Consider the following 18616-nt stretch of genomic DNA (forward strand, 5'->3'; position numbering starts at 1 on the left):
TTATTCTGCACCTGTAGTCTCCCACTTCTCTCCCTTTTCTTTCTTTTCTAGACTTTCACTCATCAGCTTTTATGGGTTTAGTTATGCTTTCTATACAGTTGACTACATATACACACACACACATATACATACATACCCACATACCCACACATAAATGCACGCATGAATGAAATAGGCAAATGCATATGTACACATGTCTATATAGACATACACGTGTATATATGCAGTATATACATGTGTGTAGATACAGGCATACATATGTACATGCAGTCTCTTTGTTTGAATGCCAGTCTTCTATCACCAAATATCTTTTGGTCCATTCAAATGGAGTATGCCTATTGGCATATCAAATTCAACATGTCCAAAATAGAGTTGATTATCTTCTCCTTTTCCTCTCTGCACACTCATCCCTTTTCCAAGCTTCCCTGTTACCTTTGATGGCATCATTGTGCTCCCCGTGACCCAGGCTTGCATCCACCGTGCCATTTTCAGCTCCTGTCTCTTATTCACTGTATGTTTCTGAACCGTTCCCACATCTCGTCACTTCTGTCTCCTCAACATCTCTCAGTATGGGTCCGCTTTTCTCTGTTCACACAGCTTACACCCTGGTTCAGGTTCTCATCATCTCATGCCTGCTACCAGTTGGTCTCCCTGACTCAGATCTTTTCCTATTCCAATTTATTCTCCTCACAGTTGTCAAAATAATTTTTCTACAGCGTTGGTCTACCCATGTTACCACTCACCACCCCCCTCAGTGAACTGCAGTGATTTTCTGTTGACTCTAGAATAAGGTATAAATTTTTGAGGCTTTTAGTAAAGCTATTTACAATCTAGCCCCAGCCCTACTTTTCAGCCTCATTATAAAGCTTCCCTTCCCACATTCTGGGCAGCTAGGTGGCACAGGTTAAAGTGCTGGGCCTGGAGTCAGGAAGGACTCATCTTCCTGAGTTCAAATTTGGCTTTACTTACTAGCTGTGTCACCCTGGACAAGTCACTTAACCCTTTTTGCCTTGGTTTCCTTGTCTGGAAAATGAGCTAGAGAAGGAAATGACAAACCACTGCAGTATTTTTCCAAGAAAAGCCCAAATCAGGTCACAAAGAGTCGGACACAACTGAAAATGACTGTACATCAATAAATCCCACATTCTACGGTCTAGCCGAACTGACTTTCTTGTCTGTTCCTCATACATGATAGCTGACATTTGTATAGTGCTTACTATGTGCCTGGCACTGTGCTGAGCACTTTACAATGAGTAATAATAACTAATAATAGCTGACATTTATATAGTGCTTACTATTTATAAGCATTTTACAATTATTGTCTCATTTGATCCTTATAACAATGCTGGGAAGTAAATAGCAGTAAAGTGACTTACCTAGGATCACCCAGCTAGTAAGTGTTGGAAGCTAGATTTGAACTCAGGTCTTCACAACTCTAGATTCAGCCTTCTAGTCCACTGTGCCACCTAGCTGCCCCCATGCCCACACAACACTCATCTTCAGTCATCCATATCCTGTCTCTATACCTTTGCATCAGCTATTTCCTATGCCTGGAATTCACTCCCTCCTCAACTTCACCTCATAAAATCCCTTTCATCTGTTAAGACCCAGCTTAAGCTCGCTTTCTGTGTGAGGCCTTTTCTGATCCTTATATTACTACTGTACTCCCTCCTTCAGCTTTTTAAAAAAAATATATTTTAAAATTTTATATATATATATATATTTTTTTTTTTCCCTTATATATCTATAATTGTGTTGTCTCTCTTCCCAGTTCCCCAGGAGAATGGAACCCTAGTGCCTAGCAGTGTGCTCGGCACACAGTTGGCGCTTTATAAATGCTTGTTGATTGGTTCCTTGGAGACAGGAGACATCTTTCACCATCATCCTTTTGGTATCATGATTGGTCGCTGCTTTGACCAGAATTATGGAACTAACTTTGTTTTTTAGCTGCTAATAGATATAGTTCTTGATTTTGCGTATTGCAGGGCAGCTCAGTGATAGATGCTATCATTGCTTGGGAGAGAGGCAGGGGCATTGATTTAAGCTAATCATCTCTGTAGATTTTTATTAATTGAAGATTCAGTTTTATTTTAGCATCCTCTCTTTACTGCTTTTATCAAAAGTATATGCCTATAGAGATTTTTAAAATTTCACATGAATTGGAAAGGAACTGAGAGCAGCAGTGAGATAGAGAAATTTTTTAAGGTAGACTAGGAAGAATATTTATTTTCATTAAAGAAGAACCCCCAAGAGTCTTTTGAGCTTCTGTTCCACACAGACATAGGCTAAGCATTTTATAATAATCATTTGCCGCATGTAACAGTTGTGCTAAAAGGGAATAGGCATTGGGTCTAATATGAGGGTTCAATTCAAAACAAATAAGCAAAAACATTGTTTCAGAGGGTTTTTTTTCCTCCTTTTGATTAAAGGAACATCATCAAAACAACCTTCTCCTTTTTTTACTCTCTTTTCTCATCATAATGGTATCAGGGGAAATCATTGGATAAATTTGTCTCCAAAATTGCTGTAAGTAAACAGAACAGTGGTCCATTTATTCAGTCTATCTCTGGCTGTGATGAGACAGATTGCACTAATATTCCATAAAACAGTACCCACAACATTATTACTTTCTGATTCTTTCATGTAGCAACCCATAACTAGATGCTGAAATCTAAGGATTGTAACATACAACAAAAAAAACCTCTTAGTTGTTTCCCCAAGTGAAGTAACAGTCGGCTTTGTAAGTTCTGGGTTACTTTTACCTTGGATTCCATAAACTATTTCTCCCCCTCCTTTCTCCCTCCCTGTGTGGAGCTGTGATTTCATCAGTATGGGAGCTCATTGTGTTGAAGGTCCCTCTACTAATGCAGATTGGCAACTTGTCAACACTTTATAGATTTAGAGAGTCACCCAGGGGCTCTGTGAGGTTAAGAGTGACTTGTAGGATAGCTAGCACATGTTAGGAGCAAGGTCTCCAAATTCTTTTTACATTCAGTGGATACCAGTGAAACTCTCTGGCTGTTCTCTTAAGTAGCTTCCAACACTCCCAGTTTTACATGTTATGACTGGCAAACCTTTCTTTAAAGATACTAAACTTTAGCTACAAGGAGTATCCCGCTTTTTATAACTATGATGATTTGTGAGAGAGATGAGAGAGAGCAAGAAGGGATGGGGAGAAGAAAGAGGGAAACAGGGATGGCCATCAATTGGGGAATGGCTGAACTTGTGGTATATGATGGTGATGGAATACTACTCTTCTGTAAGAAATGATGAGCTGGTTGATATTAGAAAAAACATGGGAAGAAGACTTGCATGAAATAATGAAGAGTGAAATGAACAGAACCAAGAAAATTTTGTATACAGTAACAGCGATATCATTTGAAAAATAACTGAACAACTAAGTTATTCTGAGTATTATAAATACTCAAATCAACTACAAAGGACTTATGAAGGAAGGTGCTATCCATCTTCAGAGAAAGAACTGATAAATAGGAGTTTGCATAGAATGTTTATATATATTGTATATGTGTATATTATATATACATATATGTGTGTGTATATACACACACATACATACATATACGCACATCTGTTTGGTCAAATGGTGGCCTTTTTTAGTGTGGGATGGAGGGGGGAAGGAGGGAGAGAGACAGTTCAAAACATAAAATGTAACAATTAAATTTTTTTAAAAAGGGGAAACGAAGGGATGGAGGAGGTAGTATTTTACCTTAAATCTCTCATAGCAGGGCATTGTTCTCTCTGCTTGGAAGGCAGGTTTCTTTCTAGAAAAAAAAATTCCATCAAAGACAAAAAAAATTTTTTTTTAAAAGACCCTATAATAATGATTATTGACCTTTAGTGTTGTAAAGGTTTCATTATGTTCTACATAAATGTTCTCATCTGAGCTTCTCAATAATCCTATAAAATCTCCATTTTATAGATGAGGAAACTGAGACTGTCAGAAATGGGATTTAACCTCAGGTCTTCCTGACTCTAATGCCAATACTCTTATCTATCTACTATGTTACAAAACCTTGCCCCAAATCATCACAGTTATAAAAAAACTGTGAGAGTAATAAGACTGAAATAAAGGTTTTTTTAAAAAAAATATTTTAAAAAAGATTTGCTCATCATTCCATATAAATAAGAGAGTGTTGAAAGCTACTTAACAGAATAGACAGAGAGCTCCACTGGTACCTGCTGAAGAAATTGGGGCGTTCCTCTGTAGAGGATTTATGGAATGCTGTGGATTAGAATCACACGGGATGAGAAGGAATGGGTAGGTTGGGATCCACATGACAGAGTATTTAGTCCAAATGAGGAAACGGAAGAATCATGAAATGAATACCATCACTTAGGTTGTAGAGTTTGGAGGGTATGGAGCCAGAGTGCTTTGTAGGAGTTAAGAGTCCAACCCCATGGTGATGATTCTTAAGGACCTTGAAGGAGGGGACAAGATTAATTATCACCCTGATGTGTTCTTGGGGTCAGTCAGAATCTAGCTAAGCCCATTAGGTTAGCACCATATTGGATAAACTCAAATCTCGCCCCAAAGTTGGTCAAGAAACTTAACGTCAGTAAATGCCTCAAGGGATTCCTTAGTATGAGGAGCGATCTGGCCTTGGTCTGAAGGCCTTGACAGTCCAGTGGAAATGGTGGTAAGCCAAACCATAAGGTTCTTCTGAAAAATGAGAAAGCAGAGTCTCACTGCCTCACTGTTCTTTTGGCTTACATCCAGCACACCGCAGCACTGCTAGCGTGTTTTGACACTTTGGTTCCTTGGCTCTGTGTGCTGTTTCATCACTTGAAAAACTACCTAGAAAAATGATTTTGCTAAAATGTATTAAATAAAATGATGGTTGTTTCCTTGCCGGAGGGTAAAAACTTTAATTTAGTTTTAACATGTGCCTGAGCCTTAAATGTATTCTAACTCTTTTCATTTCAGATCATCCTTATTTTATTGCTGTCCAGTTCCATCCTGAGTTTTCTTCTAGGCCAATGAAACCTTCTCCTCCATACCTCGGTCTGTTGCTTGCAGCAACTGGTATGCTCAGTGCCTACCTCCAACAAGGCTGCAAACTGTCTCCAAGGTAACTTTTACAGCAGTGATACAATTGCTATTTCATTTCTAGAGTTCCCCCCTCCCCAATATGTGTACAGCAGTCAGAAAAGACTTGAATTTTTCTTTAGCGGAAGATACTAATATTAACTAATTAAAGGTTTTCTCTAATGCCTCATCACGGCACAGAGGTTATTATATATATATTTTCTGTCATATTTCCATATTAGCCATGTTACAAAAAATAAAAAAGGAAAGAGAAGAAGAAAAATAAAGAGGGTGACTATATTCTTGAAGGCCATGACTAGCACACAAGTTCTGACAGGTTCTCACAAGATGGAAAAAGATGGAGTACAAACTTGAATAGACTGTATGTTTATTTGAGGACCAGCCTAGTTAAATATGAAGAGGCTCAGCCTACTCACAATGACCTTTTAAAAATGTGTGTGTATGTGTGTGTGTGTTATTTGTAGTTCTCGTGTGGTGCTTTATATATAGTACATAATAAATATTTGCTAAATAAATATCGAGATACATCTAGGTAGTAGCAGATGGATTACAGTCTGTGTTGGTTATGCCCACATCAGCAAAATGACAAGTCCTTGAAATGTTACTACCGTAGTATTTATAGCTTTTAACAGATTGATTTTTAGACTTGTCATTATGAAGTTATTTTCTTCTCCAAAATGACAAAAGGTGGAAATAGTCAACTTTGGAGGGTTGTGGAAAGACAGGAACATTAATGCATCAGTTGTGGAGCTGTGAATTAATACAGTCTTTCTGGAAAGTAACATGCAAATGAAGAAACTAAAATGTCCATGCCCTTGAGCTAGAGATTCCATTGCTAGGCCCCTAAGGAGGTCATTGGTAAAAAGAAAGGCTCCATATACCCCAGATGTTTATAGCCGTACTTTTTTGTGGTCACCAAGAATTGGGCACCAGATATATTTCTGTAGATCAGGGAATGACTAATAAGCTGTGGTAGTTGATGACAAATGGGAACAGAGAGCAGGTAGAACTCATTTTGTTTCTTTTTTTCTTGCCAAAGGGATTGATTTTGGGACTGGAAGGGACAAATAGGGGGTTCATACTCATAATAATGAATAATGATTGCATGCTTATCCAATTTGCAAATGACATCAGCTTGGGAGGGACCAGTAACACTTTGGATTCTAGAGTCAGGAACCAGAAAGATCCTGATAGGCTATAACACTGGGCAAAATCTAATTAGTTGAATGTGGTGGATTATTGTGCTATGAAAAGTGATGAATATGATTAATACAGAAAACCGTGGGAAGACTTAGGAACTGATGCAAAGTGAAGTGGGCAGAGCCAAGAAAACGGTATACACAATCACTACAAAACTAAATGGAAAACATTTGCCTCATTTGTCATAATTTAAGAATGAAAAGGAAGAAAGGGCCAGTCTCTAAATCAGTCTCTTTAGGGCATGTGTCATTGGGGAGCACTTGTATTCTGTCCCTCTTTTCTTTTGAAAATGCTGTATCAGCATTAAATCATTTCACTGCTTACAGAGGAAGGCTTCAGCTCAGTTGGGATAACTCAAAATATCTAGGACATTGACTAAGAGACATGAATGGCAATACTCACAGCATCACAGAATTTCAGAATGGAGGATGTTGAGTTGATCCCTAGTCTGAGACCTGAAATAGAATTCCTTCTGTAACAGTTCAGTCAGTGCTTATGAAACCTTTGCTTGAAGGGAAGCCCATCCATATTTGAGTAGCTCTACTGGTTGGGAAGTTTTTTGTTTTGTTTTGTTTTGTTTTTGTTTGTTTGTTTTTACTGACATCAAGCCTAGATTTGTCATTTTGCGACTCCCACCCATTGCTCCTAGATCTCGTGTCTGGGGTCAAACATATCTCACCTTCCTCCCATGTGACAGGCCATGTACTTGTGGACAGCGATCATATCTTCCTGGAGTGTTCTCTAGGTTAAACATTATGAGTTCTTCCAACTGTTCCTCATGTGGTATGAATTCAAGGCTCCCTCTTCAGGACGCTTTCCAGCTTGTCAGTGCCCTAACATGTGATGTCCACAGCTAAGCACAGCATTTCAGAGGGGGTCTTACTAGAGCAGAGCACAGCAGAATTATCACCTCCTTGTGCCTTCATGGTGGGCATTAATTCAGCTTTGTCATGCTGCTCACTCACATTAAACTTGTAATCTACTAAAATCCTCAGATCCTTTTTGAGGTGACCTGTTGTTTTTTTTTAAAAGCTAAATGTAAGCATTTATCCCTATTAAAATTCAGCTTGTTAGATTTTGCCTAGTATTATAACCTTCAAGATCTTTCTGGTTCCTGACTTTGGAATCTGAAGTGTTAGTGGTCCCTCCTGGGTTGATGTCATTTGCAAATTGGATGAGCATGCCATTATTCATTATTATGGGTATTAACTCCCTTATTTGTCCTTTCTAGTCCAAAAATCAGTCCCTTTGGCAAAGAAAACAAAAGCAATGTGAGTTTCACATGCTTTCTGTAGCCATTTGTCATAATCTTATCCACTCCAGATGCAGTCCCATCCTTTCTTTGAATCTCCTCTTTACCTTGTTTTTACCAACAAAAAGTCCCAACTCGTTTGTTATCTTTAGCTTTCTTCACCAGACTCTCAGATTCATCAAATCCTGAGGTTTAGTATTCCTGACAGTGTTCTTATAGGACCATGCTTATCTTACATTCATAACAGACGTAACAAAAATGTGTGTGTGTGTATGTAAAATATATTATACATCCATGTATATGTAATTAGTAGCATATTAATTATATAGTATATAGTTAATGTAAATAATATATGCTACACAAGCATGTATTATTAATAGCAGTTGTTCATTAATAATATAACAATACAATATGATACAATATGTGATAGGATACGGTGTCACCTATTCAGAGAGTTGGGAGGATGAAGTGATTTATAATCCTTAAAATGCTATATAAGTGTTAGCTGTGATGATGATGCCATACATGCCATCTTCTGTTGTCTGTCCTTTCTTTGATATCCTGTAGATGGCAATTTACAATCTAAGTTGGTTGGTGTTTTCTGTGTATTCATTTTAGTCTCTTTAGACAGCTCTCCTTTTGCATCAGAGTTGTTTCTTTGTCCTTAGAATTTCATTTTTGAGAGCTTACGATCCCCCTGGATTGGAATTCCTTGGTAGAATTTTAGTTCATGAGATTCTTTGTGTTTTTCCTCTGAAGTATTTGTTGCTTTCCTAAAACCTAGGAACAGGTCAGACTATTCCCAGCTTTCTTCTTTTCTGTCAAAAACTGAAGGAGAAAGTGGTCACTTTCCTCATCGCTGTCCTCCCAACAACCAATTCTTCCCTGTGAGAGGTGAGAATCAGATCAAGAATAAAATTTTCCTTTGTTGGCTCCTCCCCTTTTTGAAGGAAGATTATCACAAAGGCAAGTCAAGAAATTATTAACTGCACTACTTTTGACAGTATGAAAACTTAGCAGATACCAGAAAACTGAAGTCTTCTGGGTTGGTTTTGTGATCTGTTTCCCAAACACCTTATCCTCCTTCTAAGTGGTCTGTAGTATTCTCGGGTGACAGTATCACCTTTGTTTCTAACCCTATTGATCTTCACCAAAATATTTTTCTTCACATGAGTTTATTTTCTGAATATAAAATGCTGCCTTTCCCTCTCAGTTTTACTTATCCTGTTTCTTTTAAATAAAGTATACCCTTTCAGAGCCATATTCTAATCTAACACAATAAGTGCTATTGCGTGGCACTATGCTGGGAACTGGACATACAAAGAGAAAATAGAAAACAGTCCTTCACCCCAGTGAGCTTACATTGTTCAGGAATAGTAGGTCTCATTCTAGGAAGCTTCAATGATGCCATTAAGGTCAAATTTACTCCTCCATGTTAGGCTCTCTATTTCATCTTGTTCATTAACTCTTTACTGCTTGGGGAGGGAGAGGTAGAAATCAGAATACATATAGTGCCTACTGGGTTCCAAATACTGTGCTAAGTGATTTTTTTTACAAATATCTCATTTGGTCCTCACAACAACCTTGGGAGGTAGGTGCTATTATTATCCCTATTTTACAGTTAAGGAAACTGAGGAAAACAGAGGATCACACAGCTAGTTGAGTGTCTGAGGCTAGATTTGAACTCAGGTCCTGACTCCAGACTCAGCTTGGCCCACAAATGGCCCCTAAAAGGAATTAAGGAATTGAGCAGGAGCTGGTTGCATATTCCCTGGGCCATATCCAGATGTTTGATTATAATACCTAGCCTTTATGTAGCACTTTAAGGTGTACAAGGCACTTTGCAAATACTATGCCATTTCATCTCCACTATGATCCTAGGAGAGAGATGCTGTTTCATACATGTACAAATAAAAGGGGCTCATAGTCCTTTAGCTTTTTCCCTCCTTTAACTGCCATCATATGTTTTGCATGTTTTGTGTATTACCTGACTCATGTATGATATGGATTATGCAGAGCAAACCATTTCGTCATTTAAGAAATTATGAATTGGTCCAAGGTTTAGAGGTCATAATAACTTTTATTTTGTACTTTGTTAAAAAAAAAAAAAGCTTTCCTTGTAAAAACCCTATTGGAATAGGTAGGGAAGGCATTATTCCTATATCACAGATGAGGAAACTAGGCTAAGAGGGCAGAATAGAAAGGAAAACCTAGGTCTCCTGACTTCTAGGCTTCTGTGCTTCACAGTGATATTCTGTAGGATTGTGTTTGCTAAGAGCACCAGTGGCTTCAGCAGTGGCCTGGGAATTATAACTTGGTTCTGCCATTGATCTCACACTGTTTGACATTGTGTAAACGGCTTGTTCCCTTTATAACTCACCTCCTCCTGTGTAAAAATAAGGTAAGGGAGCTAACTTGGTTCACAGGTTGGTTAGGAGGAATAATTCGTAAAAAACCAATCATCTGGTAATTTGCAAGTACAAAGTCATATAGAAATGTTAAGTCTTAAATGTGTGTGGTGGGCAGTGTGTGGGCTGTCTGCGGCTTCTCTACATGAACAGGTAGGGCAAACCTAACAATCTTTGCGTAAGCCCCAGGATGACTTCTCAGAAAACCAGTTGCTTGCTAATGCCTCCCACATGCTTTTGGGAGCCCCAGGCAGACAAATTACTCTTTAGAACTCAGCTCAAAGACTCCAAAGTAATGCCTAGTATGCCTGCTGAGGTTCATGGATAAGATTTCTTTCTCGTACCTTTTTGTTTGATTAAGGGAAACCCCAGGCAAAAAGAGTGACAGCTAGGTGGCAGTGGATAGAGTGCTGGGCCTGGAGTCAGGTAGACTTATTTTCATGAGTTCAAATCTGGCCTTGGACAATGATTATGTGATCCTGGGCAAATCACTTAACCCTGTTTGCCTCAGTTTCCTCATCTGTAAAATGAGCTGGAGAAGGAAATGGCAAACCACTCCAGTATCTTTCTCAAGAAAACATCATGAACAGTATTAAAATGCATGACTTTGGAAGATGAGCCCCTCAGGTTAAAGATTTGATGTGCTGTGGTCCATAGGGTCACAAAGAGTCGGACATGAGTGAATGACTACACAACAATAACAACATGCTGTAATACTTGGCAGCACTTATATAGAATTGTGAGGTTTGCAAAGCGCTTTAGATAGAGTATCTCATTTGGTCTGCAGTTCGACCCGCTGCAGTAAGTTATTCAAATAAGAACTTTACTGTTTTTTTTTCTTGAGGATATAGTGCTTGAGATTGATCAGCTGTCAAACCCAAGAGCTATATCGTTTCATATATACACACACACACACACACACACACACACACACACACACACGCACACAGATATATATGTATATATCTCCTTGCTAGTTCCTGAGATGAAGGGATTTTGGATGTACCCTTCACTCTGTGCCCTAGCCTTCATCTGGAATACTAGATCAATTTTACAGCCTTGGTGACTGGTGCCGCTAAAATGATCTGGGATGGGATTATGTATTCATATCTTTAAAATTTTTTTATTCATAGCTTTTGTTTCTGCAGTCCCCTTTATTTCCAAATATATCCCTCCCCCTACCCTATGAGAGACCCATCCCATGTAACAAAAAGTAAAAAAAAGATTTTAAAAAACACCTCAGCAAAACTAATCAGTGTGTCTACCAATTCTGACAGTGTGTGGCATGTTGCACAACCATAGTCCTCCACTTCTGCAAAGAAGGGAGAGAGGTGTGTTTTTTCATCCTTTCTCCTCGGCCAAGTTTAGTTGGAGCCCAGGTTTCTGATAAACAATATCACAATCTGTGACTTAACCTGAAAACCTGAGATGAATGACTTCCCTAGAATGGAGATCTGGTGATTCTCCACCATATTCAGAGATGTGCACGGTTTGATATCTTTAAGCTGTGAACAGGGGAAGCCAGTAACTTTAGCTAAATAATCTAACCCTGGAGGCTCTGAATTCTGCCTGAAGAAAATCTTGTTGCTCAGTGCCTGAAAAGCTTTTAGACAGAAGAATGTCTTGGAGGTAGGAAGCTGATTAGCTGAATGCCCAACTCTTTATTTATCTACAGAATGACTGCAGCTTAGAAGACTCATTTAGTTCAAAGCCAGTCAGGTGGGGCTGTTACAAAGGTATAATAAATCCCAGTAAGATAATCTTAGGCTAATATTTCTAGACACTTGATTTTTTCCGCTTGTGCTGCATATAGTTGACAAAATGAGGAGCTATAATTAGTCAAGGAAAGGGTTTGGTGTTCAAACCATTAAGAAACTGGATCCAGACATTTGATAGTATGATCCTTTGTTATTTTTAAAAATTTTTCTTATAAAGAAAAACATTTTTAATAATTCTTTTAAAAAATTTGAGTTCCATATTCTCTCTCTCTACTATATTCTCCCTTCCTCTCTCCACTCCTCCCTCCCCTTCTCCTTCCTTGGGAAGGCAAGCAGTCTGATATAGATTATACATATCATGATTCTTTGTACCCCTTTCATTGACCCTGAAGCTAAGTGGCACAATGGATAAACATTGGACTTGGAATCAGGAAGTCCTGAGTCCAAATGTGGCCATAGACAATTATTAGCTGTAGGAGCCTGGGCAAGTCAATTGACTGCTGTCTCCCTCAGTTTCTTCATCTGCAAAATGGAGATAATAATAGCACCCACTTCCTAGGATTGTTGTGAGGATCAAACGAAATAATATTTGTAAAGTGTTTTGCAAACCTTAAAGTGCTATATGAATGTTAGATAGCATTATTATCTTCTCTAAGTGACAATTTGAGGCAGTTAGGTCGTTTAATTGGATAGAGCATAGAACTCATAGTGAGGAAAACTCAGGTTCAAAACATGCCTCAAACACTTAATAACCTTGGGAAAGTCACTAAATCTCAGCTTCAGTTTCCTTATCTGTAAAATGGGAATTATAGCAGCCATAATATTTACCTCACATGGTTGTTGTGAGGCTCAAATGTGATAATGTATGTGAAGTGTTTTTCCAAGCTCCAAAGCATGACAGAAATATCAGTTGTCAGAAACACAGAGTGCATGGTGGGGTACACAGTTATTCATACAGTGACTAGTTCATACAATTGCAAACAACTTCACTACATCACCACATTTGCATTTCCTCATATTCTTTTTTAATGATGAAGAGGACAGAATGTCTCACTGAACATGGCAGATGGAAATAGATTATTGAAAATTTTTGTATGATGGTTTGATGATGTCATTCTTAAGAGTCATGGGCAGAGGTAATTCCCATTCTTCCCTGAAAACTCAAACAAAAGGAACAAACCAGGAGGGAAGGAGTGATCCAGGCACCAAGTCATTCATTTTCTGGGAAGGCATTTTGAAAAATGGGAGATGGACAACAGAAATGACTGATACTGCCTGTAATGATTTCATCCAAAAGTTAAACTGTTATAAATTAATTTCCACACTAAGGAGACCAGAAAGAGCCTGGTAAGCACCTTAGTCAGCAAACATCTGACTTACTTTCCAAGCAGAAAAGATTACTGCCAAATAAAACACTGGGTTGGAATATAAACTTTTCTGTAAAATCTTTACAAAGAAGAATGAAGGGTAATTATGTTGAGTTTTTTGTATACACACACACACACACATATGCATACATATATATAATTATGTACATGAGGGGCAATTATGTTGAGTTTTTTATATATATGTGTGTGTGTGTATATATATATGTGTGTATATATATATATATGTGTGTGTATATATATATATATATATATATATATATAGAGAGAGAGAGAGAGAGAGAGAGAGAGAGAGAGAGAGAGAGAGAGAGAGAGAGAGAGAGAGAGAGAGTTATGTTAACTATACTTAATGAGGCAAGCAGTAAGGAGCAAGCAGGTTTTCCTAAAAAATATTCAGCAGTGGACCACATCTTTACCATCTTCCGTTTAAATAAAAAGATGTCTTGAATATAAGGCTCCATACTGCTTTTTGTTGATAGAACTTAACAGGATCTTGTACAACAAGGTGACTCCCATGCATGCATTATTCACAACTCCTTGAAAGATAAATCAGAAATAACCCTGTTCAGTGACTCTTATAATAAACATCATTTGAGGAAGATGTGTTGTCCAGAGATAATCTGCACAGGCAGGGAGGTGATTTAGTGCAGAATATAGGTTGAGGAAGGATTCCCTGTGGATGGTGAGATCTTCCAGATGTTCCTATTTGAAAATAACATCGTGCTAAAAAAATTAAGCCCCAAGACACTACAAAAACCTCCTGACAGAGATCTATACTCACTCAAAAGAGTTTGGCCTGTGCACCCACATAGTAAAGACAAGTGGATGAGCAAAGTCATGCATTTCAACATGTATTTGGATGGAAACCCTAGGGAGCTCATCCAGCAGTATATATGTAGGGCAGACAGTAAGCTGGACAATAAGCTGGACCTACAATTGAATAGCAGCAGGAGAGGGAACTGTATTGTTTTTAGGAGACTGCAGATCTCTCTTACAAATTCCAAGTTTCCTATAGAAACAAAGCCCATTTTTCTTTTCTTTTTTAAATTTTGTTTTATATTTTTATTATGTAATGATTTGTGTAGTTTTTTATCATTGCACATAAAGACAAATTTTAACATTTATTTAAAAATTTTGAGTTCCAAATTTTCTCCCTTCCCCTCTACTCCCCTCCCTAAGATGGTAAGTAATTTGATATAGGTCATATATGTGCAATCATATAAAACATTTCCATATTACTCATGTGAAAGAAGAAAGAGGCCAAAAGACAAAAACCATGAAAAAAACTTACGAAGTGAAAATAGTGTGCTTTGATGTGCGTTCAGACTGTATCGGTTCTTTCTCTGGATGTGAATAGCATTTTTCCCCTCGAGTTCTCTGGAGCTGTCTTGCATCATATTTGGAATTTTCTTGGATTACCATTTTTCTAATAAAATAATTTTGCTGGTTGTTGTTGTTTATCCTTCGTTCTCAAAGAGGCCCTGCCTAATGAGGCCTGGAACATTATTGCCTCCTAAGAACTAAAGGGCACAGAGGGCAATAGAGAGGCACATGGTGGGTGTGATAAGGCTAAGACAAATTGCTCTGGACTTTAGAACTCCATAGAACAGGAGCAGAGAGTGTCATTGACAAATTGTTTGACAGAAAGGGAAGATGGGATAGTCATGTGGTAAGAGGAAGGATTGACAGGTGGGCAGCCAGAGAGTTCCATTGTTATCTTCTGGATCTAGAGAGAAGCAAGGATGCTTCCAGCATGTTAGGTGGACCTCCTGTGGCAAACATTTGTGAGAGCATGCATGGGAATCACACAGAATCTAAAAGCATGGATAGATTTTGATCACTGTTGTTAGAGGAGGTTCCTGAATCACTGAGAAGGACAGAGCCATCTGAGAGTTGAGAGTATTGAGGAAGCAAATATGTAAGGCAATGAATGTCCTGATAATCTAGCCAGGTTCTGGATTGTTTACAAATTTGGGTGTATGTTGGGAGAGTGATTCTATGATTTCTGAAGATTCTGTTTCTTAGGCAGTTGGGCCTGGCACAGGAAGACCTGAATTCAAGTCCTTGTCTCAGATACCTACAGACCCCTGGTCAAGTCACTTGTTCTCTCCTTTCCTCAGTTTTCTCTTCTGTAAAATAGGAATAATAATAGCACCTACCTCCCCATGGTTGTTGTGAGGATAAAAATGAAATCATATTTGGAAAGTGCTTTGTACAACTTAAAGTGCTGTGTAAGTGCTAGTTATTATTATCATTATTATTATTAATAGCCATTATGTGAGAGGTAAAGTAGAGTCAACTATGCAGTGATTTAGATAGCAGCCTTTTCCACTAGGAGGAGAAAATTTTGGTCTTCAGCTAGCCTTTTCTAGATCAGCTCTACTTGGGAAGCATTTTTTTCTTCTCAATATAATATAGAACTACTAAGAGATATTTATTTGATTGGTATTCTAGCTGCAGATTTTATAATCTATGTTGATCTCTTGATCCTGTGTCTCCACCTAGCATTTGTTACCATGTGCTCAGATGAGCATCCCTTTATTCCCAAACCAGTATGTCTCTGGGTTTGCCTTATAATTTCAGTTTTCCCACTTCTATAAGAATTCTATAAGTTGCTCGATCTAAAGGAGAAAGCCTTTTTTTTTTAAGGTACAGAAGTCCAGTAAAGAAGATTCTTATTTTTCAAGTCAAGCCTCCCATTTCTTGCTTCCGTTACATATTCTAACAAGTGACTCAGGGCTTCAAAACCTCACTCTATCACTCTTTGTCCTATACCGCAGCTTCTAATTTCTAATGTGTCTGGTGTTGAGGGCCTTTTATTCGCCCTTCTAAATTATTTGTTTGGTGTTTCCTAGCTTAGAAAGAACAAGTAATTCCCATGTGCCCTTTAAAAAAACGTTCTACTTCCTTTATTGCTACATGACTGGGCCATTAGCTCTACTTATCTTCTTTTTTTTTTTCCAAGTGAAAATTTTAAAAATCTTTTTCTAGTTACGTGTAATAAGCATTTTAACTTAAAAAAAACATTTTGAGTTCCAAATTCTTTCCCTTCCCCCCCTTGAGAAGGCAAGCAGTTTGATACCGATTATGCATGTGCAGTCATGCAAAACACATTTCCACATTAATCATGTTTTGAAAGAAAACACAGACCAAAATAAAAAAAAAGCAAGAAAAATAAGGTTAAAAAAAGTATGCTTTGATCTGCATTCAGACTCCATCAGTTCTTTCTCTGGGGTGGATAGCATTTTTCATCATAAGTTCTTTGGAATTGTCTTGGATCATTATTTTGCTGAGGATAGTTAAGTCATTCACATTTGCTCATCATATAATATGGCTGTTCCTAGTTTCTTTTGAAATAGCTTCTCATTTAGTATTTGTTTGTTTAGAAGCCTGTAGGCAGGCAAAACTGGAAACTAAGTAAGATGTAGGTGGAACTGTTCTCTGGAATGTCCTATTCATCAGAATAGAGGACCTAGTTCCAAAACAATTAACCTCTTTTTAAGATGCTCCTAGATACATTAGCGTAGAAATAAGATTGTCATCTGCAAAAGTATTAACCGACACAATTAAAGTTAAATTATGTTAAGTGTTTACTGAAGAAAATATATTTCTGTTTAATGTGATGTATATGTATGGCCTATAGTAGATTGCTTGCTGTCTTGGGGAAGAGGGAAGGGAGGGAGAGGAGAAAAAAATTTGGAACTCAAAATCTTATAAAAAAAAAAGAGAGAGAGGGAGAGAGAGAAAAATAAAATACATTTCTTTGGGGAGGCAACTTGAAAGATCACTGGATTTAGACTCAGAGGACTCTGATTAGAATCCTGGCTTTGCCACTTAGTACCTGTGGGACCTTTGGGTGAATTCAACTCTCTGGGCCTCAGTTTACTCATCTGTAAAATAATGTGATTGGATTAGATGATCTCTGATGTCCCTTCCAGCTATGAGTCTAAAGACAGCACAGGAAGAGAGGCAACATAGTGTCAGTGTATAGGGCGGTGGACTTGGAGTTGAGAAGACTTGAGTTCAAATCTTGCTTCAAACACGTATTGGCTTTGTGATTCTGGGCAAGTCACTTAATTTTTCTATATGCTTTGGGTTCCAACATCAGTAAAATGGGGGGAGGAGGGCCAGGGGTTGGACTTAATTATCTCTAAAGTCCTTTTGAGTCCTAAATCTATTATCCTAAATCTAATTGAAGGATCCCAATGAGTATGTACAATCTTCATATTTTCTGGATGTAACCCTCTTCACATTTAACCCAGTACTGCTGCTTAGAGAATGCTTCTGTGCCCCTTCTGAGAGCTGTTTTTTTTTTCCATCAGCTTTTGTATTCATTTGAAAACCACTACAGCACATCCCTTGAGCTCATTAATGGTTGAGTATGATGCCATGCACCATAATGTATTATTAAATCTATTATTAAATCTGTTCATGATAGGGACCAATAATGAAATTGGAGAGCATCAGTCCTAGCAGTTTTTCTTCCCTTTTCATCAACGACTTAGAATACTGATGGGAATTTTCATTGAAATGGTAGTTTTATTTTGGCCACACCTTGGCACATTGTCAAAGAGCAACTGAGCACCTCTTAGAGTGCTATACTTGAGAACAGAATTGGGATATGCCTATCTAGAGATTGGTTGAGCGGAAAAAAATGTTCTGGGATGGCAGCTCTGCCTGCCCTGGATTGCCTGATGTCTGCACAGATAAGTATCCCCCTTCATTCCCATAGTCAGAATCGTGCCCATTTTAGCTCGGGACTAGATGAAGCCTAGAAAATATTGATGCATGGTTCTCCTGTGCCCTTCCAAGACCAGAAGGCCAGGAGGAGAGAGTAAGTGTGTGATGTTAATGGCAAAAGCTTTTAGTCTGTCTGCATTATTCAGCACTCCCTAACACTGTCAAGTCTGGAGGTGTTTTCCTTCTGTGAAATTCATTGTTCATAACTCCCAAGGGATTATTATTATACTACTTGTTCCTGGGCCACCTTTAAGGTTTGTTGTGGTTTGACTTAGGGAATGATTGTTTCATTGTTTGAATTGTTATATTTATAGCAAAATTGGAATGGAAATTGATATGTTGATTAAATACCTCGCTGGTAATAGGTCTTTAAAAAATTTGCATAAGTGATTTTATTAGACTTAGTTAGAGCACCAGCTCTGGAGTCAGGAGGACCGAAGTTCAAACCCGGGTAAGTCACTTAACCTCAATTGCTTCAAAAAAAAAATAATAGAAGCCAGTATCAAGGGCCTGTGTTCACCTCTTATCTATGACACATGCTGGCAGCGTACATGGGCTTTACTCCCAAGTACTCTAGGCAGCTGTCAAAGATTGTACTCCCTCCACCACTACTCAGGCCATCGTCAGCTGTCTTGGCTTATATCTTGCCTTTGATGACTCTGGAGGAGAGAGTGAGGCTGCTGACTTTGCACAGCTCTGCCTCACGTAAGTCCAATTTACATGAAAGGTCTAACCATCCCCCTTGTGATGTTATTGGTCCTCTTGGAGAATGAAGGATGAACAGCAAGACAAGATTGTAAATTACAGAAACAATGCTGACCTGCACTGGTAAAGGGCATTTCTTC

The 18616-nt window shown here is 38.2% G+C and overlaps 1 protein-coding gene across 3 annotated transcripts in view; it reads left to right on the forward strand.

Annotated features, from left to right (window-relative positions):
* Nucleotides 1-18616, forward strand: part of CTPS2 (CTP synthase 2) — a 132435-nt gene that overhangs the window by 104136 nt on the left and 9683 nt on the right. For all 3 annotated transcript variants that reach the window (XM_021007476.2, XM_078146091.1, XM_078146090.1), the window contains exon 17: nt 4946-5090. In XM_021007476.2, the coding sequence (XP_020863135.1) occupies nt 4946-5090 (145 nt within the window). The remainder of the gene's footprint in view (nt 1-4945; nt 5091-18616) is intronic.

This window comes from Phascolarctos cinereus, unplaced genomic scaffold (genome assembly GCF_003287225.1).
Source record: "Phascolarctos cinereus isolate Bilbo 61053 unplaced genomic scaffold, phaCin_HiC Scaffold_726;HRSCAF=1367, whole genome shotgun sequence".
Lineage (NCBI taxonomy): Eukaryota > Metazoa > Chordata > Mammalia > Diprotodontia > Phascolarctidae > Phascolarctos > Phascolarctos cinereus.